At 37.9% G+C, this 25,839-nt stretch overlaps 1 protein-coding gene across 7 annotated transcripts in view; it reads right to left on the minus strand.

The window, feature by feature from the left end:
• CADPS2 (calcium dependent secretion activator 2) overlaps positions 1 to 25,839 on the minus strand; it is a gene marked incomplete at both ends in the record, with an annotated part of 304,052 nt that overhangs the window by 186,915 nt on the left and 91,298 nt on the right. For all 7 annotated transcript variants that reach the window (XM_079548166.1, XM_079548165.1, XM_079548162.1 and 4 more), the window contains one exon: positions 17,339 to 17,671. In XM_079548166.1, coding sequence (XP_079404292.1) covers positions 17,339 to 17,671 — 333 coding nt within the window. The remainder of the gene's footprint in view (positions 1 to 17,338; positions 17,672 to 25,839) is intronic.

Consider the following 25,839-nt stretch of genomic DNA (forward strand, 5'->3'; position numbering starts at 1 on the left):
CCCATCTGAGAAAATCAGCCTAACTCAAGCCAAGTTGTGAACCTCTGGGAAAGGAAGTTTGGAGCAGTTGGGCTGCAAGCAGCTTCTGCCAGAGAATAAGTCAGATCCAGCAGTCAGGCTCACCCCCAGGCTGTGCTGCGTCTCTAGAATATGCGTGGGGTCTACGCTCCTCAAATTACTATTTGCTTATTTAAGGAAGACTGAAAATTCTTTAGTGTTACAAATCACTATTCTGATCAATTCAGCATATCTCACCCAAACTGGTGTGCCTGCCAAGCACAAAACAAAAACACATCCGAATGAATTAATGTTGATGTATCTTAACAGGTTGGAAGAGATGACGTACTTTGAGATTTCTACTTAAATTGTGTGTGTGTGTTACTTAAAAGGCTTTAACATGCCTGTGTATTTTGATGAAAGAGTTGTACGCTAGAAAATTGTGCAAATAACACAAAGCAAAAGAGGTAACAACACTGCCAGGAGGTGCTACACTAAATCCCATCACATTCCTTTGCCTTACCCTTCCCGTGAGGAAAGACAGATCCCCTTTACCCAGGAGAGAACCATCTGAGTGCAGATGAGCGCTGACCTGCTGGGAGTTACTTGTTCTGTGTGTTCCTAAGTATTCAAACCAACGTGTAGCTGCTCCAAGTGACTATTTCATCAATGATCAGTTAGCTTCCTACAGCTTTCTAATCTGCAGTAACATCAACATGAAATTGCATTTACATGCACACAGCGATACAAATTTATCTACATTTATTGACTAAACTGACAGTACAGATATCGTAGGACTTGCTCGTATTTCTGCAACGCAGAGCCCAAAGCCCTCAGCTCTGCTCTGTGAGGTCTGCAACGATCATTTTTTCTGTTGAGAGCATCATTTGGCTGCACGTGGTGGCACGGGGCCTCGCTGAGCTGATGGGTGATTTGTGGCAGCCTCCAGGAGGCAGCCTGCAGTCTCCCTACCGCTGCTGCGAGCCAGCGCAGGCTGCAACCATCAACACGAACCAAGTGGAACAGAGGACATGACGTGATGAAAAAAGAATTGATTTCTGTAAGTAACTAATGGCATCCAACAGCATGGCTGGAAGAGTAAGGGAAGGCCAGGAGAGTCCTGGTGCTGAACTTCTGTTGTCAATCACATAAGCAAGCAGCAGTTGTGTAAATACTTGCATGTAAATACTTGCGTTTTTCAGACTGCTCTCCTTGGTGTTTTTATCTCTAAAAGAAGGAGTTTTTCTTTAGACAGTCCTGTCGCCCCAGAGGCCTGCAGGGTTTGCTCACATCCTTATCATTATGTGTGCCAAGAGGCTTTACAGGAACAGGCTAGGAATGAATTCTATCCCTGTAATGCTCTGCCACATTAAGGTGCTGCTGTGCACTGAACACAAAAACCTGTAGAGATTCCTGAAGTTTACCAGGTTCCTGAAACAAGATCAGAAGCTAAATATGCAGAAAAAGGATCAACAACTTGGAAGTGAGGCAGAAAATGCAGTGCCCAGCTCCACCCCACAAAAGCAAATGAATTTAACAGCAATTAACTTGTATAGAACAAAATCATGACAGAAGTAATTCTTTGCACTTCCTATAGAGAGAAAAAATCCTGACTGGATTAAAGGGCAGGATGTGTGAAGCTTTCTCAATGGTTCCTGCTGGACCTTTCCACAACCCTGCAGCCTCCTGTTTCACAGGGAGAAAGACAGCTATGACGGGCCAGAAAATGTTGCCAACCCTCCATTTCAGACAAGGCTATGCTGTTTAGCTTGTTTTAAAATCTTTTATCTTGTTTGTTCATATGTAATATGGTGGATTAATGAGAAAGATTGCTAAAGTGGTATTCAAAAACTCACGTGTTCTCTGCACCCTGCATCATCTCTACAATATGTCACACAAATGGCTGGTGGCTGATCCTGCCTGTGCATTGGGGAAGTCCTGTGGATTTCCCACAGAGCTCTGCAAAAGAAAAACTTAAACAAATCTGTTCCCTGATCTTCGTCTCTTCTCTTCACAGCTTGATCCTTTCTCAGCACCCACAAACAGCAAATTTCTAGATGTGACAAACTCAGAGATACACAACATCGATGTGAAACATTCAGTGAAGAATGGTGGAGAGATATAATCTGTTAACTGTTAAAATAAAGGGAAAATAACACCTACTTGAGACATTTTCTCTCTTGTGGAATACTAGTGTACTCATTTTCAGCCAATTCAGAATCAAAAGACTCAGCTGCCATTGAAAGCTTTTCTGCTTTCTCTCTGTCTGCAGCAAGAATACTGGGAAAAGCTTACAAGTCTAACTCCTACAAAGTACCCTAACAACTCCCCACATTCCACCATCAGACCTCATGCCCTTTCCTCAGAAATTTTGCTTGTAAGTTCTCCACAAGATTCCCTGCCAGACTATTGATCCAGGCCAACCTGGTCACTCACTTTTCCTGCAGTACAGTGCCCTCAGAAAGTTCAAACATCTTTCAATTGGATTTAATATAAATTCCTGAGTGCTATCACTTTTCTCAATTTTTTGAGGTGGTGAGGGGAAACAACAGTTTCACAGTAAAAGAAAATAACGAAGTTAAGCTGGAAGGGGTACAGGTGAATGGAACAAGCAAGTTGCACACTTCACTGCAGTCAATGTCATTAACAATTAGTAATGTGGATAACAAGTGTGGCCAGTTAACAGCCAAATGCAGTGGTTTCAGCTGGAAAAATAAAGCAAAATAAATTTTGTGACTTGTTTATGTCACTTCAAAGTCAATTTTTGTATGTATGATTGATTAAGGAGGCAGAAGATATCATTTATACTGATCATGCTTATTAATTATAATGATTATAAATTGATTTTTAAAAATGGTTTTCATAAAAATACTAAGCCCAGAACAAAACATTAAGATTATAAGCATTAATACAATAGAATTTAAAAATATTATTTGTTTTTTTTTTTTCAAACTTAAAATTTACTCAATTTTAAAATCTTGCGCTTTCTTTTTCTTTTTAATCAGCCATTAAATGTAAAATTTGGCAGTTTGCACAATAAACAAAGCGGAGACTTTGATATGGCATTTCCATATCATTCAAGCTTTGAAAACATAAGCAGAGCTAATGTGAAGAGTGAATCCGTTCTGAGAGTTTCAGCACAGGCTGAAAAGTGGACTCTTACTGTGAGATGTTAGATTATTCAGGGATTACCAACACCCAGAACCCTAGAAGAACCTTCAATGAAACTGCAGACAGGCACAGAAGAGCATACACAGTGTTTAAGCCAATCACAGTATGTAAAGCAAATAGTTTTTAAAGTATTTTAAGACTAATTTACATGCTTTACTCTTCTCCTCTATGCACTGCCATCAGTACTCTGTATAGAGTGCCAAAATGAAACTGTTTTTTTTTTCCATTTTATTTTAAATCATTACATTGACATTAAAATCAGTATTCTGCTAACTGCAATTCCAGGACTTGAAAGATCTCTTTCTCCAACACATCTTGATATACAGTTTGTAAATAAATCAATAAAATACAATAGTGCACACAAATAATCTTTGCCCTCAGGGATATGGATTGTATCATTTGAAGAAAGTCTGCTAAGCTCTCATATTTAAGCCTCATATAGCAAATCACGTGGTCTCAGTACTGAGTTTGCCACCAGTTTTTCTCCCAGTTTACTATAATGATAAAAGCTGAAGTATTATTTGGATCACTGAGGCTTAAGCACAAATACTGTTAATCACATAACGTGGGATTTTAGTGAAAAATCCATACTGGCCTAGACACAAATATTTTCAGTATTTATTTAGAGATAAAGGAAAGGAAAATCAGAGAGCAGGTCTTTAGGCAATTTTATATCTTTAGCTGGTATTACCTGGATTGCATTTTCATGATAACAGTTCTCTCTAAGTACTAGAGAGTCTTTGTGTAGCTTTGGAATTATTATATTACCTGCAAATTACCATCACAAGGCTCTGAAAGGGAAAGACTCAATATAAATAAAATTTAAAAAAGGAATGTTTGACATTAAAAAAATCTAAAAAACCAAAAAACACAGAATCTTATTTTATTTACTATTTAAATTGTTTTTCATTGCATATCAGTTCTGACACCCTGTCACAAGCTTGTCCATAAATGCCTTTATTCTGATGCTCTTCTGACTCACTCTACAGAATCAAGTAAAGAAACTTGTCTCACTCTCAACACTCTTCATAGTCACAAGCAGCATTTTTTTTGGCTTTTTAGCTATTTTTGCACAAAGACCTGTTCATTCTCAGTTCAGCATCCTATGCTAGTTCCCCACCTATGAGGAATATTCATAGTCAGGTTGGGTGGAGCCTTGAGCAATGTGATTTACGGAGAATTGCTCCTGACATGACATGGAGGTTGATCTACATGATCCTTAAAATTCCCTTCCAGCCCAAACCACTCTATGATTCTATGATAGCTTCTTTTTCCTGTTTAGCTACACTGGGGCTTATCTGTCAGGCTTTTGTCCATGCAGTTTTGTGAAATGCTTCTGGAGTTTCTTGCAAATAGAATAAAATTAGAGAACCAAAACAGTTTAGTATCATCTGTAAACTTGTCGATTTCCCTTATACTGCCTTTTCGCGGTCATTCATGAATATGTTGAATAAAGACACAACACTTCCTCCTACACAGGTAGAAACAGATACAAATCACACTTAAACTCTGAGGAATGGATCAGAAGGAAACCTCATCCCAAAACTCCTTCTAAATTATCGATACTGCTTCCTAAAAACACTACCTACCATCAGTTTTTGGATACTGACTACAGAACTTTGCATTCTCAATCGAGTGTCATGGCCTGCTGCTGACTCAGCCCACCAGCTGCTGAAGAACAGTGGTTTTAGCCCAATAATTAGCCCATTATTAACAAATACCAAAGCTATATTATGATGATCAGAAATGCATTAGGATTCAGAACAGTGGATCACTGACAGACTACAGGAGAAAAATGTTAGCACAGCTCAAAAGTGTTACTACAAGCAACGGAACTTTCAGCCTTTTGTTCTCTTGGCATCTGGGATGATCATTAGTGTTGGAAAAAATCATTAAGGTCATTAACTGCAACTGATCACGTAAAAAATAAAACCCAAGTTAGTGGTCAAGATTACAATATTTAACCACCTCTGTTCAACAGGTTGAAAAAGGGAGGAAAGTGTGCTGTCCTGAGAGGGAAAAATGCAGAATAATGGTAGGTTCTTACTATCTGCAGATCTAATCAGCTAAATATTATGTCCCACAGTTAAATGAAAAAGCTTCAGAGTTATCTATTGTATCTATTTTACCATCCAAATAAAGCATTTTTTAATCCTAAGGTAATCAATGAAAATACAGAAAAGTTTCCAGGGTGTCATTATAATCACTTATGCAGTTATCTACATGCCAACCATAAGTGCTGTGGAGATCCTATCTGCACCATTAATCTCCGGTGAGTAAGAAGGTGATCAAAGAAATGGGTGTTCTTATTCCACCCTCTCACCTTCCCCCAGACCTCACTGAAATAGATATCTGGTGTCTCCTTCTATAAAAGTTGCTTTCAGTTTCTTGGCTAGGGAATACCCTCCCACAGCCATGGTGAGGAGGTAATGATGGGCTTAAAAGAGCTATGACTCATGTCCCCATCCTCTGGAGAGAAAGCCTTCCACCCTCCTCCTCTCCTACTATCTGTTCAGAGATTACCATAACCAAGACAATTCCCAAATTAGCATGCAAAGCTTGTTAGTCCTTCATGTCCTAGAATACAAAATGGGTTTACAGGATTCTGTATTTTTCTAAAGGTACCCAGATCTTGTGTTATCTCAGTAGACCTGGCAAATATCATAATTTGGTTATATTGTGCTGATTTTAATTAAATAAATAAATAAATAAAAAGACTTGCTGCAGAAGGAAGTCCTCTATCCTTTCATTACTTTCCTCACTCTCCGAAAGTATCATGCAGAATGTTTTCTTCCCTTATCAATCACTGCATATTTTTTCATTGAAATGTTGAAAACAAAAGGAAGAGATGCAATTAGGGGAATAACGGTTAATGAGCATCCCATTAAATAAGTAAAAGCACCTTGAATACCACGTCAAACTTTTTTCCTACATAATGATATGTGCCTGACTGAAGTAGATCGAAAACTTAAAATTCAGGCCAACAATTTACAATTAGTGCACCAATTAATCACAGATTTTCAAAAGACAATGCATGATGTTGTTTTCAAAATGCATCATAAGGAAAAAAAATGCTCAGCCACAGAAAAAAAAAAAGTTCTTACTTCAAATAGGCAAGATTTTTCTGTACGGCTGAAAGCCTGCATTTGTATTAAAGTGTACAGCTAACAGTTTGTTTAACAAAAATGATTTAAGACAATCGGTGGATTGTTTTTCCCTGATGGGAAACTGCAATCTGCAACTTTGTCCAAATAGCCTGGGTTTCACAATACTCTGTGAAACTTAGCTGAGTCCTCTTCTTCCATCAGATTTCTTAGCAGAGAAGTTGAAAAACTGCTAAGATGATCACAGTCACATTTTCACCAACTATCTATTCATTTCGCAAAGTTTGGACTGCATTAATCTTTTTTTCTTTCTTTTCATTTTCCTATCATTCTTCACAATAAGGACTAATCAGTACACTAGGATTCTCCAAAGTAAAGCAATTTTCTCTATCATCCAAGCTGAACAAGCTGAAAATACTGAATAATACTGAACAGAGGAGTACTGAGCTTCCAGCTACCATCTGGGCTTTCAAACCACTGACTGTCACTCTGTCAGCATAGCGACCTAGTTAATTATCAAGCCATTTAATAATCAGCTTCCCAAGACATACTTCCTCAATATAAAAATATGAGTGTGGTTGGTGGACTGTGTCAACAGCTCCATCCAAGTAAAGCAAATGTGTATTATCATCTTTTTCTGACTCACATAATCAGTCATTTAATGAAAGACGTCACTCAGAAAGGACAGATATGACTTCCTCTTGGTATCCACATAAACTAATACTTTACATGAAAATGAATTGCAAAAGGTTGTGCTGCAAAGTCCTCTAGGCCTTCACAGACTGAAGTGATGCTTGTAATTCTCAACCATTTGGTACAAGATGGTTTGTTCCTGAACTCAATATGTTTTCATTAGACAACTGCCAATTCCTGGGCTCTCTGTTTCCATACACTGCAGCTTCTCTGGAGTCTCAGCATAGCTATCCTTTTACCAAATAAGTTTACAGTGCACCTTTTCAGCCTTCCTCCTATTCCAGAACTCTGTCAACTGGTGATTTCTGCAGCCCAGCTGCTACCTGTGGTCACATTTACCTCCATCTCCTCTGTGAGCAGCTAGTCATTGAGTACTAATCCCCACTGATCCTTTTGCATTCACAATGAGAAAGTGTCACCAATAATCTAGAAACTTTCTTGATTGCCTGCACAATGCCATGGGACCTTGTCGATCAAGGCCTCCCATTGGGAGACTTCTACTATTTCTTCATGGATGACTTAACTTTCTTGGTCATTTGGCCTGCAAGTGACCCTCATCACAACATCATCAATATTGCTTTCCATTCTGATCTTTCCCTAGAGAATGGATTTCTTGTTCAAATGCTCTGTTTTAGTGCAACCACATTTATAAGCACTCTCCTTTCTGAGAGGGAATATTATAGTCTCCCCCTGAAGCCTTCTGTCATAAATCTCTCTTCCACATGTAATTTTTCTTCATTTAATCCTGAAATTAGCTCCCCAACTCCTGACAAACCTTGTTTAATATCCTCCATTACATTAGTAATTCTGCCCACAACTGTGTCTGTGCCTTTTTGTCAGTTTTCATTCCATCACTTCTTACCAGCTCTTAGAACAAGGTGCCAAAACCCAAGAAGTCAAAGCTTCACTTGTTTTGCACATTGAATGCGTCACCCTCGGCAACCTCTGGACAGCCTGCACAGGGAAGCAGTGGAGACCTCATCCCTGGAAGTATTTAAGAGAGGCTTGAATGTACCCATAAGGAATACAATTTAGCAATAGGACTCCACGGATCAGGCTTATGTTTGGACTCAGTGATCCCAAAGGCTTTTTCCAACCTAGATGATTCTGTGACCTTTGCTCTAAGTCTTGTGGAAACTTTTAAGCTCTTCAAAGTCATGTTATTTGTACTTCCACAGATGAGCAGCCAGGGACAGTAGCCAGAAGCCTGCATGGCCCTCAGCAGTCTGTGTGACATCTTGCACCTAAGTGACAAGCAAATAAAAGTGTCTACCTAGCAGATGCATTAATCTGTCCGGGACAAGGTGGAGTCACCAAACATGAACATTTCTTGTTTCCTCTTTGTGTTAATCCAATTGCCAAACCTAACGTGTCCAGAATGCATTCTTCCCGCAGCAGGACTCACTCATCCTCCTCTGCTGTCAGAATTCTGAACGAATTTTCTAGACTAATAATTGCAGGGAGACATGAAAATTTTCTCCTGCTGCCAGAAGCCGTAAGCTTTCAGATACCACTTTCCTGGAAACACAGGAACAGGAGGGAACTACTATCATTAAAATGGTGAGAAAACACTCGTTACAGAAAGCCTGCTATCTATCTGTAAAGAATAATAGTTGCTTCAATACAGTAAATTAGAACATCGGGCAAAGAAGCATTCCTAAGGAGTGAGAGATGTTTCAGATAATATCTTACTTTGTTTCCAGTCTCCCTGAGGAAAAACACAATCTGAAGAAAAGGCTGTGTCAGACAGACATGATTTTATAACAGAAATAAAACAAAGCTGCTCCTGAAAACTGTGCATACCTTTACAGACTCTCAGCCAGAGATCAGTATTTTATTCCTTCATTTACAGGTAGTCCTAGCATTCCCACACTAGGATGCCTGGTATTGCATAACTGCTTATGAAAACAGTTTGTTCAGTGGCCAAAGGAAGGTTGGCTAATAGTGACTCCTTCCTTCCTTTGCAAAAAGCTATTTCTTCTCTTACAGCCCCAGAGTTTTTGAGCTTAGCATAAACTTCAGCTTTTAACAGTAGTTAGAAGTAAAGATTTCTCCTGTCTAACCAGTATTAATATTTATTCAATATTTTTCCAGTTTATAGTTAACATACTTGAGTCATTTTTTTTTTTCCTTCTCAAGAAACAGACTCCAAGACAACAGAAAGTACAGATAGATTCTGTTTTTACTTTCTTCTTATTTTATCCCTTCCCATCAGGCTGTAAGTTTTCAGACTGATAGGGGCAATTATTTTTTCTTCTCTCTACTTGTGTAACTGACAAAAAAACCCCAACAGGCTACTGCAGTTGACCTAAGAATTTTTCATGACCACAGCAGAAAAAACCTAAAATGTGGTCAATCTACCACAGAAGACCTATAGAGAAGAGAAACAGGCAATGTCTTTTAAACACATCTGAAGTTTGAAATGACAAACATCTAATCACAAAGCAGACAGCCTTGGCACTGACACCAGACTTAATCTGGATGATATGAACAACTGTCTTTGACTCTTGTAGCACAAAATATGGGAATAAATGACAGCATGTCCCTGCAAGTTGGCTCTTCTGTTTAGTCAGTCCTCATTTGGGATGAGACTGTGTCTGAGGTGGACTCTGAGGAAGGACTACAGTTAAGATATTAGGACAGCGTCAGCAGAGAACAGCCAGAAAGATGATCCAAGAGATCTCTCATTTTCAGAAGAAACACGAAAGCACCTTCCTAGATAATAAATAACTAGAGATGGGATATCCAAACAGAATTGCAGATCTCTCAGCCATATCTGACATACACAATTACTCTTGCATAGGACAGTCTATCCTGTGTCATGGCTGTACTTCAATGTTTCTGTTCAAAATATGTTTATACTCTATGGCAGCTGGGTTATCTTCAAGTTTACCTCTACGTTTCCCTTTCAAAGTGACTGGGGTGCAGGAACCTTAACTGGGCAGTCAGCTGTAAAGAAAGTGGCATATTACTCTCAAGAAGGAAGAGCTAAGAGGGATCTCTCAAAATTTTCAGAAACAGGAAAAAAAAGCACTTAAGCTTCAGAAAAAGACATTTTGTACCAGAACGTGAGAGAGAGAAAAATAGGCTCATTCTCTTCTTGTGGCTTTTCAGCTGCTTCCGCTGGTTTCACATTAACAGTTGAAGACATGTCTGTTGAAAAACTCTGCAGAGGATCAAACCTAAATTATCAAATGGATCCTTGTATTGGAAGTGACTGTTTTAAGCAAAACTGCTTTACTTTGAATAAAAAAGGGAATACAGAATTCTGCCATATCTTAGCGGACAGGTGACAAATTCATGCAAACGGTCATTAACTTGTTCAGACTGATTAAGAGTATTCATTCAAATGCACAAGTAAGCTACATGTGTTAACAAATTGAGTTATCAGCCTGGAAATTGAACTAAGAATATATGTAACAACTGTATTTGTCTGGTATTTATTTAGCTGAAGACAGGGGATCTCTCCTTTAAAACAAAAAATAAACTATATTTTAAAATGTAAAACAACAATTCTTCCCTGGCAGAAGAGCTTTATTTTCATTGCTTACTATGAAGCCAGAGGAACTTTTTCCTCAGCTGGAAACATGATGAGTCAAATGCAGTGATATGTTAATAAAAGTGCAGGTTAGATGCTGGATATATTTGGCTTCCAGTGTTGAGGCAGCTTAACTTACTTGGATCTGGAACTCAGGAGAATGTCAAAACAGCATTAATTACTTCTTCAAGACTACAAAGCAGTGTTTTAGGGAAAGAAATATAGAGGTAGGTAAAATTAGAACATGCTTAAACGAAACTGCTTTACAAAGCCAAAGCAAACTTCCTAATCTTTTTATGTTCTGCTGATCCTTTCCTGCACTCAATGAATGGCAAAGAAGTTCGGAAAACAAAAACAAAGAAAGATCTGCAGCCAAAATCCCAATACTAATGACTTCAAACCACAGAGTGGGCTCAAGACAAGCTGTGGAGTAGTCGTCTCACTTCTCTCTGCAGCTGCCTGTGGATTCTCAGTAAAGCCTGGCTCACCTCTTGTGACAAGGAAGGAGGTACACAGGAGACCAGGCCTAGAAGAAAATCTACTAGAAAATACAAGTGAATCTACTACTCTGTGACTGCTGGTGGTTGTCATTTATGGTACTAAAAACTGTATATGTCCAACTCATTCACACAAAGCAAGAACAGGAGCCACAGTAGCAGATATACAGCTCTATGACAGAAAAATCCATGGTGTCTTAAGATTGATTAAAACTGCATGTTTTCTCAGTTGTCCGATGTTCCACTCGGGTTTTCCTTTTAAATGTGTATATCAAAGCCAATTTTACTCACTCACTTGCTGAACGTAACAAGGACACTGCAATACCTCAAGTACTGAAAAAGCCAACTACTGTGCTAATACACTATTTTTCTCTAGTATTTTTTCAGTACTCCTTCATGCACACAGAAAAACATTTCAAAGTATTTCTCCATTATATAACTTGCAGGGCTTTTAAATGTTATTCAGAGTCAGATATTTAAACATGCTAAAAAGTAAATTACTTTTCTGAGGATGCTTTGATATTCTTTCCATCATTCTTTCCATCATTTGAGGAAATGAGAACAAATCAACCCTTTGGGGACAATCAGACACTTTCAAAGTAAATTCTGCTATCATGGAAAAAAATACTTTTGTTTATGAGAACTAAAAGTTGAATAACTTGGAAGTTCCAAGATTTCCTTTCTCACCAAAACTCACATTTGTAAGCTGAAAATCCAAGCCTGTCTGACATACTTTCAGCAAAGTTCTAGATTTCTGACAGATCATTTCAGATCTGATCTTAGGAGAACTACTTGTGGTTGCAGCTCTCATTTCTGAAGCACCAAATCTTTTCTGTCTAGAGAAGGACATCCAAAGGTCTCTCAAATTGAGGTAAAAGCCGCATGAATCAGCTCAACAAAAACACTGTAACAGAAACTGCTGAAATCATATGAAAGTACTACATGCATGTAATTGAGTGATGTCTCCTGAAGAGACCAAATCTAAAATCCTGTAAGAAAAGACAATCTATTTCTCCATTTAAATATTTTGTTTGAAATATTTTACTCACTTATGCACAGACAGCTGCGCATCTTTTTTTTTTGCATCTTTTTTTTTTTTCCTTAAAGAAAAGGGAAAATCAATCAGAAAGTAGATTTTTTGTAAAGAGGAGGGCATGAGATAAGATTTATTCTTGTACTTACAGGTACTCAAAACCAATAGAGTTTATGTGTGAACAAGCCTGAAGTGTTAGCATTTGAACGTTTCTGATATCAAAGGCATAAAATACCTTTCAGGCTGGCAGAAACATATAACAGTTTTAAAATACTGACCTGTTCTGAAAGGCAGTACATCATTATTGCATCGTTTTTCTGTGCAGAAACTGCAAGCTCACATTTACCATGTCACATTTAATGTTTTGAAACAGTGGAATAAGGATAGATTAGGAAGGGAAAAGCATATTTTCATCCTACAGGGGACTTATAAGACAGAAGTGACAATTCATCCAGCACCTGATGCTACCTTGAAATTACAGCAATGGACCTCCTCAACATTTTTCAGAGTTTACCGTATTGTATCAGGTAAAATTTATGATAAAATAAGTAACGGCAGTCATTATTGATCATCTGAAAGATAATGTGTCACCTAAAGCCTTGGTTACGTTATAATATCCGGTTGCACAGCCCACATCTTTTGTTCTGACTAAAAATACCCAGATGCATACCATCACATGCTCTACAATATACAGACTAAACAATTTTTAAGCTGAGACAGGAAAAAAAATTAATCTCTTTTTTTTTTTTTTTGTATTCCTTCCTAAACAATCTTAACACTGATTTCATTACTTCATAAAGAACATCTTAAAGTTAACACCAAAATTTTCTGTTAAAAGGTATCATTCTCCATGTTTGATCTAGTTGCATTTGTCCCCATAGTTCATATGGGGTATAAGAATTTCTAAGTAAAACATGCAGAGGTAGTGTGAATTTCCTTTCGATAATCTGTGATTTGTGACATCACTGCATTACTTTTCCATATCTTACCGAGCCAAGGAAAAGAGCTACAAACATTCAAGAGAGTCAAGAAGGCCACAATGAGGTTAAATTGCCCCTAATTTGACTTACTCAAAACTGTATGACTAATTGGATGTTAACAAACTGCTATACATGTTAACAAATTGCTAGGCGAAATAATCTTTAAAATTCATCTATACTGAACACCAAGAGCAGCCTTAGGTTCAGGAGAAATACTTGATACCAATTTTCTTAAAATTAAAACTGTAAAAATTATAGAAGATACAATATAGTCCATAATTATCATTATTAGACACACAAAGAGATACATCTCATAAAAGCTATAGGTAATAGAGGATGTGAACCAGAAGCAATTCAGGACTTTAAAACAGATAAACATGACTTGAAGTGAAGTACCATATCATTTGTGGCTGATTCCCAAAACACTGACAGTACAAGCAAGACTCAACAGATGTGTTCTCAAAATTATTCATTACCTGTCAGAAAAGAAAATGTGACTTAAAAGTATTCTTCGCTTATGCTTCTTTGCTCCTACCCTTCCCCTAAGATAAGGGGTTTGAGATCAGACAAAAAAGTGAATGCTACAAAGGCAGTGTCAAAATAAAATAACCTCTGTGTGGACTTATGGCTTACCTGATAAAGAAACAAATTCTGGAGTTGGTGAAGTGATGCAATAACAACGCATGACTGCAAAGCAGCTAGATTTTGACTTTCAGATTGACTTTCTGCAAAGTTATCTTCTACATCAGTGAATAATTAAAAAAAGACAAAAAAGGACTTTATCATGTTTGATCTCTGTAAATCAAAGAAACCAGAACAACACACTGTGGCCAAGCTTCTCAAAAGCAAGTCAAGGAGATCAGTAAGTCCCAACTAACTGACAATCACTTCTTTATCATAAAACACAGATCAAAGCAACACAATGTAAATAATAATCAGGTGAAAGTGTTAGCACTTCCAAATTGAGTCTTTTCATCACAGAGAGATGTAGGTGCTCAGCAGCAGGTCTAGCCTTGGTCTAAGTTCAGAAGTTGAAAATGGAGATGTAGAAGAAAGCTTTAATGTCCTGATGTGAACGCTCCTGTTAATGTTCAGTACCTAAGGATGTGTCTAGGCATTTAGCATACAGCAACGGATTGTGACAAAAAGCTAGTCTTCAAGGAAGAATTCGTAAGATTCTCACAGTTCTGCACGTTGTCTGACAATGCCAGAGAGCTGGTCTACCATTATTCACCTTATTGCCAATTAAATTCTTGTGTTGATTGTACAAACACTGTTTCTCATCGCTTGCACGCAAAGGACGGAGACCTGCAACCTGTGTGGACCTCCAACAACCCCTGTACTAGCAGAATCTTCTGATGACCTACTGCAGGATACCCAAGGATTTAAGATTTAAAGAAAAACTCCATTTAGTACAGGCTGGAAAGCAAAGGTTGCTGACAAACAGTAAAAAGTTTCAAAGTGCAGAAGTCACAAGAAGGAGATTGGCAGACGATACCACCTACTGTTACAAATAGCATCCTTCTTTGCTTTCCAGCCCTGTAGCTGCAGGATAATATACTCTTATCATCGATGCTGTGAGACATTTTTCAGACTGGAATTCTCAAAGGGCTGGAAGGAATTAAGAGGGGAAAGAAAAAGACAGAGTTTTCTGCACAAATTATCACTGTACAGATTTGCTGTTAAGAGCAGGTGCTTCTCAGAGCTGCAAAATATTCAGTATTTCACATAAAGATCTGATTCTCTGCTATAAGCGCAGTTTAGAAGCCAACTCACCAAAACCTCTATCAAAAATACAATTTTAACATCTGTTTCGACTTTCACTTATCTCACTGCTCCCAGACAATATTGATTATCATTATCTGCAAGTCTCCAGTATTATAAACAGCAATGGCTAAGGGAAACAGAAATGAGCTTTTACATATAAAGACATCTAGGTACTTCTAGGGGAGAATGAAAACTGCCATGTCAACTGAAATTGGAGTCCAACTTCATTTCATCTTTTACAAATACCCTATGAATTATGAATAGAATGGATTAAAATACACTCTAAACTAAAAAGTTTATTAAAATTCTAATGAGGAATAAAGGATTTTGCCAAAGGAGAAGAGGCACTACATTATAAGAACTGGCTGTTGTCTGCAATACGCTTCCTGGGAAAGCCATGACTGTTGTTTTTTCCTTTGCAACAGATTTCTCCTCATACTTTTGGTGTGCTATGTGCTAGATTGAATCACAAGAACGAGATACAAAATTTATGTTAGGTAGCAACTCTGCACTGTTGGAGTATGAAATGAAAGTTTTTGCTTTAGCAAAGTAGTGTCATGCTTTCTCTGGAAAAGGAAAACCTTAGTAAGCTAGAACCCAAAGCAAGAAGCGCATGTGCTTGAAGCCTGTCTTACTTCATTCTTCCTGATTACGTACATGTTTCTATGACTGCTCCTAAAGAGACATCTCCCTTTCTTCCCTCCAGTATTCATATGAATTTCAGGTAAACAACATGTACTTCAGAGCTCAACATCAGAAAGAGGTAAAGTCTTCTCTTCACCTCTCTGTGTCCTCGCGCCTATCAGAAGAGCCAACCAGCCTCTCACCTGCTACCTACTACATGATAATTTCTTACTAAAACAATATATATATATAAACATAAAAATATTTTATATATAAATACATAAAATAGTAAAATAATTTCTATTTTACTATTCACCAAATACAAAAGAAAATAACCCCATGTTCAAAACTCAACCATGACAGAAGATAAAACAAGTTGCTGTGATGTTTCAGTTTCTCCATAGGTTATGGAGCAAGAACAGAGGAGAACTGGTGAACAGGAGAGCCAACCAGTTTTGATGCATCAAAATTCCTACAAATCAACAACCAAACCCAGGAAGCCTTCAATTAGATACACAAAAGAGCCTAAGGAGTCCATATCATCAGAACCGCTTCTAAGCTAAAGGAAGAAGTTAATTTGTTTTAGTATTCGAGGCTCTACAATCATGTTAATGTTCCTCTAGCACAATGAACACGAACAGCAGATTCTGACTACTCACAGTGACACATAAACCTGATTTAAGAAATCGTCAGACAGGCCATACAGCTCCTACTGAAGATAAGTTGTAATTGTAGAGAAGTTGTCAATTTTTCATGTTTTCAAGTACTGGAGTAGGTTGTCTTAAGAGTTCATGCTGTCTGTCTGGATTTCTTGGCAATTTTAAGAATTGAATGGAAAAAGCCTTGCATATCCTGGTCTGTACACACAGCTAATCCTGCTCTGAGCAGAACACTGGACTGAATGACCTCCTGAGGTCTTTACCAAACTGAAACATCCTAGGCTTGTGTGTTCTGTTATGCAACCCCCCAATTAAATAAGCAAGACAACTCCCTAAGATTTCAGTGTTTCTGAACCTTGTTACCAACTTGCATGTCTAAGTGGTTAGCTTCACGATACACATGTATGTTAATTAAGAGCCAAATGGAAAAAAAATTGGGACAAAACTGAGGCAAATTCCATTCTTGTTCCTGTACTAGGACAGTCATAAACTGACCTTCAGCGTAATACGTAAAAAACAGCTTAGCTGCAGTATGGTGCACTATTTAAAAAATGGGTGAGAAAGCTGTGTGCGTTCAGTTTAAAAACTATAAATACTATAAATATTTGCTCCAGTCAGTCATGAGACTTTCAAAAATGTCTTGCATTTTTCAGGTTTTTCATCACAAACTAATGCTTATTTTGTTGCCGCCTCACTGCAAAGATTGGACAGGTGAAACACTTCTTTTTACTATTTACACTACTGGTTAGCAATAGACTATACCTATAAATCTGAATATGACTGCTGAATAGAGTGTTTTTGATTCACTGATTTACAGGGAACATCTCCATTACCTAGCAGAACAACAGAGCAAAAGTGCAAATTAGCTTCATAGATGATGTTTGCAAAGAAGTATGCTGAGTTCTCAACACTGCACAGCCAAGGGCATCCTGAACTCAATATCTACCATCTATCTAATTATGGCAGCAAATTTCTTATAAAGATGTTTATGTAGGTATATATGCAGGTATAAAGGCTACAGAACATTCTGCAGAATCACATAGATCACTGGAGTTGTAAAAGGTCTCAGGAGATCTCTGTAGCAAAAGTACTATACACACTTTTTCCAAAGTGTCCTCCAGTGACCAAATTGTGCAAAGATTCCCTCCTGAGTGGTTTCACTTCCTTGAAGTATGGGGATGCATTTAAAACTGAAGGTGAGACGCTCTACCTGTTGGCAGGGGTTGGGGGTGAGAGATTTTGAACACAACAGAACCGAGTGACACCAGTACTTACTTGGCAGGCATTATAAATCAACTGATGTTCCAACTTTTTGATCCCTAGAATCTGCTGAAACATTTCATAAAGCTGTTCCTTGCTCAGAATCAGCTCCGATACAGCACTTAAGGCCATTCTATTTGGCTGTTTGCAGAAGTCCTCTTCTCCCCTGTATATGGCATCATACTTGGCTAGCCAAGAACTTAATACTGTCTCTTTGCTTAATCCATCAATTTCCGGCAAACTTCGGACTCTCTTCTCTATGTTTTTCTTAAAAACATCTCTAAAGTCGTTTGCAGAACATCCTCCACTGTGAACCATTCTTGCAACCCGGTCACTCTTGAGAAACACCTTTTGCAAAAAAGAGAAAAGAGACACAAAAAAATACAGACATTAGAAATAAACACAAGTGCAAAACAAAGGAAGGGATTATTATTACAAACTAATCTTTTGTTTCTACTTAAAATGGTTTTGCAGGGAGCAGATACACAAGCAAAGGTTGATATATTTTCATAAAAAAACTAAACATGTTCAAAAAATGTTTCTCTATTAAACTAGTTGGGTTTTAAGGTATGCTACAATCATTAAGCTAGAATGAAGTTTGAATTAATGGCAGCTAGTTTAAAACTTACCTACATGATTACACTTATCTTTCCTCCATTAAAACCACAGAAGTCTGCAGATATATGCAAGGTACGCATGAAGAAGCCACACTGTCTCACAACTTGGCAGTATCATGAGTGAAAAAAAACATCTTTTAGACAGTTAAGAATTTCATGGAAGGAAACAGAAATCCAGAAAAAAAACCAACCTCTTATGCTAGAGAAATACTGCAATCAAAACCAACAGAGAAGAAGCACTTAGAAGTGCAGAATCTGGTTCCACTACTGCAGATATAATGCTGGGGACAGAGTATGGAATTTGACGTGTTTAAAAAAAAAAAAAAAAAAAAAAGCAATGAAAAAAAAGCCAACAAAAACCCTCCTAAGTATGCATATATAAGATAGGACAGCAAATTTCGCCAGCAAATTGACTAAATGAGTATCAGCAATGTGTGGGAGTTTTTCACTGTTGAAGGACAGTTGCACCCAACTCTTTCTTCTTCTAACATGGACCTTGGCAAGCTCAGCCTCTCCAGCCAGTGTCTGGCCAAATGATTTATAGCAGCAAGTCTCACAAAACTGTTCTTCTATTAAACACAGCTAAGAAGAGGATGGCTGTCACCTGATCATCAGTGTAAACAACCAACTTGTGCCTGGCACAAGGCATAAACTGCCTTATGGCATTGAAGAGGAAAAAAGCAGGTGGCTTCCCACAGCAGAAGAAAATGGGTCGGGGCCCTGCTGTACTTGAGTGCGGGGGAAGAGCTTGGGTGCCTCACTGAAGCACAGCTGAAACACAAAGAATAGACAGGACGGCATGTGGTCTGAGCATATTTCCTTCTCATCACCTTTCTGCCTGTTTGCTTTCTTCAGCAGACACTGTGAAATGGAAGAAGAGATAGCCTTTCTGGAGGGCCATGAGGATGATCAGAGCACTAGAGCACCTCCCCTACGAAGAAGAGCTGAGGGAGTTGGGCTTGTTCAGCCCGTGCAAGAAAAAGCTTTGGGGAGACCTAACTGCAGCCTTCCATTATTTGAAAGGATCTTACAAACAGGAGGAATACTGACTGTTTATATGAGCAGATAATGATAGGACGAGGGGGAACAGCTTTAAACTAAAAGGGAGGAGATTGAGGTACAATGTTAGGTGGAAATTCCTTACTCAGAGGATGGTGAGCCACGAACATGCAGGCTGACCAGTGAAGCTGTGGATGGCCCATCTTTGGAGATATTCCACGGCAAGGTTGGATGGGGCCTTCAACAACTTGATTTAGTGCTTGATTTTGTGGGTGACAACTCTACCCACAGCAGGGGGTTGGAACGAGATGATCATTAAGGTCCCTTCCAGCCCAAGCCATTCCGTGATTCTATGATAACCATGCATTTTCAGGTAAAAATTTTATTAACCAGAAGCTACTAAAATGTAATGCAGATCACAGCACAGTAAAGCTTTGACTCTAAATTTCACATGATGGATGACAGCGCACCTAACAAACAACTTCATGTGCTCCTGTGCTTCGTTTTGAAAAGAAACCAGAAGAGCAGGGGAGCAGCTACAAGCTAAGCCCAGTACAAGGGCTGGGTCAAGAAAAACAGTTTAAAAGCCTCAGTGCTTTTTGATACATCTTTTCTCTGTAGATTTTGTAAAACGCAGCTACTTAAACATAAATATTTCAACAGATACTCTAATTGATGTTGTACTGAAGGGTGCAGATCAAACCTAAAAGAACTTGGTCCTAAACCATAAAACAGCAACAAAATCTGCCAATCACATTTAGTGCTCTATCTGCAGCATGCTAAATTTCCTTTCTCTGAAAATACAAGTATCTAAGGTTGAACTTTTATCCACAAAGGGAGTTGACATGGTTATTATCAATTAATGTCAATATTAATTTCCTCAAAATGCTATACAAACATTGAATTTCATTTCAAAACAAACAATAGTCTGAAATTCCACTTGACAATAAAACTTATCAACACAAACTAGTACCAGGATATTAACCTTTTCCATATTTCAACAGCCTACAATTACAATAAATTAAAATTCTTCCAAAGCTTACCTGGAAAGAAAACAGACAAATATTTAAAGTAGATGACTTCAGACAAACTGAGCTATTTTATTTTCTTCATAAATAGTATCTTATCCTCTATCATGTTAGTTTGCATAGCTATTGAGAAAAAGCAGATGCAGAATAAAGAATAAAATTCAGAAAACTTACAGGCTTTTGCCCCTCCCCAGGAATGTTTAACAAAGGCCGCATAACCTTATGCATCACTACCATAACTGGACCACTCTAATTAAAAAAATGCTAAGCACACACTCTGAGATCATCACCTCTTACAGCCTTCTTTACGTATATTATATTATTTGAATAATATATTATTCAAAACAATTCAGAATGCAGCGGCTAAAAAGCCACTAGCACTTGATTTATGAACCAGATTTATTCAGATTAATTCATAAATTTTTATTTTTGATTTGGAAGTTGTTTTTCTAAGAAATGGCAGGAAAAATCTGTTGTCTTTTTTTTTTTTTTCTCCAATATTTACCCATGAAATGGTAACAGTATTGTAGCATTTGTTGTCTGCAACACCAACAAAATGTCAGGCAAAACAGATTTTTATATAGGTATGTGCAAATACAAAATACAAACAAATCACATAATAAGTAAGAAAAAAGAGCTTCAAGATCAATAAAAAACAAAACACATCTTCCAAAAATATGAAGCAATTTGATCACAATTAACATCATTTGAAAGAATGTACATAATTCACGTTTTCAAGAGTCATCAATATTGATGCTGCCAGTCAACTAGAAAATGCCTGCAATACAGCCTCTTTCAGTTGCTTAAATATATATGATAGAAGCAAGCATGCTAACAATGACACACGTTACCTTAAAATACTCACTTCTAAAGAGTTTTGTTTGTGAACTGTATTTGCATTAATTAATCTGAAGTTATTCCAAGATACTACTTTAGCAAAATATCTGGTGTGATTGCAGGAAACTGCTCAAAGTATAAACCCAAGGGGTGAACAATACCACTAATAGTATCTGGGTGGGTTCTTAAAAGGAACCCACATGACCTAAAGCTTCAGTTTAAGTGGCAACTTAGCACAGTTTTTTTCCTGGGGATCGTGAAATGTAACAATCTTTAAAATGAACCATTTGTATTTGATATACTTAAAAAACAATATTTTAATAGATATTGCATCGTTAAGCCATTATTTGCAACAGAAAATCATAAGTGAATGAAAATTCAGTTAGGAGTGTACCATATGTGCTTCTAATTTGACACAAAAAGACACATTGAAAAATTACTAAATTACTTTTATTCCTGTTCCAGAAAGACATTGGGAATGCTTCACATTAACTGTAACATCTTTGGCTTCAGCTGTATTTCTCGACATTTGTTTCCTCAGTTTTATAGTTTTTCTGAAATGTTTTGCACCTGCTTTTTTCTTCTTCTACATACAAGTTTACAAAGCATTCCTGTTTGGAGAATGTTTTCTTGCTAACAGCACTGTTTCCACCAGCACTACACAAATCTCATCTGGCTGAGCTATCATGGCTCCAGAACCTTGGCTGAGCATGCAAGTCAGGATACATGCATGCTTTACATCACTGGCAGTTCTCTCTTGACATCATTTGTTTTCGCAATGAAATACATAAGCTCTTACAGGATTATTTGCATAATCACCTCCAACAGGGAAAATATCTGTGTTGATACATATCTCTAAAGCAAAACAGTAATTAAGCACATTCACTGAATTGTCAGCTGTTCTTCCTTTTAATCCCGTATTTGGATTGTCTGATCATGGAACTTATTTCCAATTAAATAATCATTCCAGTGCTAAAATGTTATCTCAAATGTTTGGAAAGAAAAAAAAACAACATTAAAGGTTTGAATGTAAAACGGAAAATAACAAATAGTTATTGTAGGAACAAAGAAAACTATTCTGACTGGGAAACGTATTTGACAGATCAGCCAGGAACTTCCCAAACCCTCATATTATTTAGAAATAATTTGATAAGAGCCAAAGTTTCTAATGAAGCATTTCATATTTCATTTCACTCAGAATATGGTGACACACTGGAACAGGTTGCCCAAGGAGGCTGTGGATGCCCCATCCCTGGAGGCATTCGAGGCCAGGCTGGATGTGGCTCTGGGCAGCCTGGTCTGCTGGTTGGTGACCCTGCACACAGCAGGGTCCTTTTCAACCCACGCCATTCTATGAGTCTATGATTTCATGTTCTGTCACTGTATTCTGGATCTCCTCAGAGAAATTCTGGGGTGATAGTCTCTGACAGTCACAACTTGAACTTTTAGTATCATTACTGACTCCTTGAATCTAAGTCACCATCAGCACTCTGTTACCCACAAACTACCAAACACCAAAAAGAAATGCTCTCTTAACACAGAACATTTCAGGGAAAAAAAAAAAAAAAAAGGTAAAAGCATGTTTTGATGGTTCATCTGTCTTGAGAAACTATTTCAATTCACAATATCTATATCTATCTATCTATATATACTCCTGGACAGAGCCATACATACCATCTTGACAGCTAATATCATATCATAGCCGTTCAAAGACATCAAGGTAAGGAATTAAAAGTTGACACAAAACAAAAAAATGCCTCAAATTCATCTTTCCTTACAATTACAGTAACAATCTTTTAAATGTATCTACTGAAGTATGGTTTAAACTCCCTTCTTACCCAGTAATTATACTTACAAAATTTCAACTGTTGCACATGCTAGTAAAAAGCCTAATTCAAAATACTCTTTAACAGTAGATAGCCACAATAAAAGTGTATTTCTGTTTAGAAACGAAAAAACATAATTTGGGAGTAACTACAACTTGAGCATTGGAAATATTAAAGGACTGATTTTACATCTTCTAACACATAATTATGAAATATTGCACTAAATCTAACTAATTATATTTGTGAGCAACACAAACGTGATAATCTTTTTGCCTACTGTAAAGCTCAGGAAAATCGTAAACTGTATACAGAAGAGTCTGGGTAAACTCAACTGCAGTCAGTCTGCCTTTTCTCTATAAAAGAACTGCATATGAGGTCTATAAGGCCCCACATTACCCACTTTTATACATATTTTATTTTATTTGGAATTCACAGATAGTGGCTTTTTTTATTAAGATTGTCTTTTCAGCCCAAAAAAGAATCCTAATACAACATCTGTAAACATCTGTGAAGTTTCTACCAGTTTGTATAAATGATGCTATTACTAACAAATAACATTTTGCCTGCTTCACATAGCACTGAAGAAGAACCTTCCAGCTACTTGCTTATATAGCAGTTCTCTCAGTAGCACCTCATTCAGCTCTAGGCACCATACTAGCTGGCAATGCACTAATCAAATTACTTATTCATTTATTTTTAATTCTCAGGAAGGAAACTGAGAAAAGACTTGATAAAGAAAAGAAAAGAAAAAAAGTGATGTAAGCCCCATCTCCAAATTTTTTAAACAAAGGATTGCAAAAACAAACAAAAAATGCACTCCAAAATGATACCTTATCTCAAAAGGGAAATATTTATATATGTGCATTATGATTTTTAACCCAAACTGAACATTCTCTTCTGAAGTAAAACGTAACAAGCAAAGCCCCAATATTTTTAGTCACAAAAAGTTGTTAATAGTACAAATCTGGGGTGCTGCAGAACACCACATATATTTATTTGTGCTCTATCAGGTGCTGTGAAATAAAAAAGCCTCATTTTATGTAATAAAATCAAATACGTTTTAATGATATACCTTCTTCAGCACAGAACTGACCATTCTGGAGACAAACTGAACTCAGCTATAACTTACTCCTTACGCTTTGAGTACAAGTTGTGTGTAGCAGCAAAGTATAGGATTTCATTTAAGCAAAACTTCCTTTAATCTTTAAAAACTCAAACGGGTACTGAGAAGGCATAGAAAGACCAAAAAAATTGATTTACCAGCCTGGAAATTCCTTACTCATACACAGTTGTCCCCTGTGCATCTTCCTCTAGTGCAACCACACTGAGGTTCTCCTCTTCATTAGGTAAAGCAGCGTTGGCACTTCGTTAGCCACAAAGGCAGCTGGAAATTCTTCATTTTTGACAGTCACTGCTGTTCTTGTAGTTCTGTAGAGATTGCATTTACACACAAGTCACGTCCTACACCTTAACAGCCAGGGCTCAGTGTGGATCTCATGGAAAAGGTGGCTGCAGCTCAAAACGCACACTGAACCTCTGGAACAGTAAACTTCTAGACAGGCCAGACATCATCTGAACCGCCTTCTTTATCACCTTTTTTATGACACACAGTTCAGGTTAGGTAACAGCTTTCTCCTGCATGTTCTAGCACAGTACAGTACTTGGCGGAATAAAACACCACAGCCATTTTACACCAACAGGGGCTCTTTATAATGGTTCACTCAGTAGTCCTGGTACCTTCCTACTTCTGTGGTTACAGTTACTTTCTTGCCATTACAAATTAATCATAAAATATCTTTGTTTTTCATATTGCTAATCATATCTCTAATTGTATCTTCTGCACTACTGAGAAGCACAGTAAATTTTATATTACCTATACTTGGACAGTTATATGTGATCCCACCAACTGCTCCATTTGCTGTTGCAAACTTGATTTGCTTGTAAAAATACACTGTCTCTCCTTACTTATTCCATGCCTTCATTTCTCTTGGCCTCCTGAGGCTTGTTAAGGAGTTGCAAGTAGCGCTGTGCTGCTGCTCAGGAGACACCCCCAATCTAGACGTGCTCTTTGACAGCGAAGTTCTTCCAGTGACTCCATCACAAGCCAATTTTCACCCTTTCCTCTTCCCAACATGGAATAAAACGCTCAGCTGAGCACCTGCCAGCCCACAGACCTGTGATCAAAGCAGGATGGGGACCATCAAGACAGCAGTGCAGGGACGGTTTGGCTTCTCTTCTCCAAGCCCCAGTTACATCCAGGTTTCATTCCTACCACAGACAGCTAAAGCTCAGCAAAGCAAAGTGGCCTCACAGAGCTGTAAGAAATCATAGTCACAGAAGGGACCGACACAGATCACCAGGTCCAACTCCTGGTTCCATACAGGTGCATTCAAAATTCACACCATATTTCTGAGAGCAATGTCCAAATGCTTCTTGAGCTCCAGAAGGCTGTGACCACTGCCTTGTTGAGCCTGTGCCAGTGTTCAACCATCCTGTGGTGAAGAGCCTTTTCCTAACACCCACCTGACCCACCTCGACAGAGCTCCATGCTGTTCTCTTGGATCTGCTGGTATCATTAGAAAGAAGTGCTGAGGAAACAGTAGTCCATTTTCTGGCCGTTGTGGTACAGACACAACGACACCGCGGCCAAGCCTGCCCATGGCTGGGCTCACCCATGCTTTCCTCTTATCTGCAGACATTGGTCAAGTTCATCCCCTTCCTCAGGAGCAGCTGCAGTGAGGATGGACTCACTGTCTCCAAAGTAGAGCTGCCTCTTCTATGCGTTTGCCTCTGCTACTTAATATGCAATACTTTAATCCTACAGTTGTTGAACATCAGCGCGCCCACATAAATCTTAAAAGTTTAAAGCATCATGAATTCTATCTTTCAAGCATACCCAGAGTTTTTAAATGGTATTCCACACACAAATTACAAGTGAATTTCTGTGGAAATGTCAAACACTGTCCACCCTACACTACCTCATGAGACTGATGGGCCACCTGAGTAGTTATTATCCATCTGCAATTCATTTTTCCATCCCAATGGACTGCAGCTGGGGTTTGGAGTATCCATAAAATGCTCTAATGTTAAAAATGAACCTTTTTATATAATATTCTCTTTCTTACACATTAGAAAAAATAGCCTGCTAGCTGCCACTTAAAAATCTTTCTCGGATTTCTTCAGGAAATCCCAATCTATCAGATACAGAA

This window comes from Tetrao urogallus, assembly GCF_951394365.1.
Source record: "Tetrao urogallus genome assembly, chromosome: 1".
Taxonomy (NCBI): Eukaryota; Metazoa; Chordata; class Aves; order Galliformes; family Phasianidae; genus Tetrao; species Tetrao urogallus.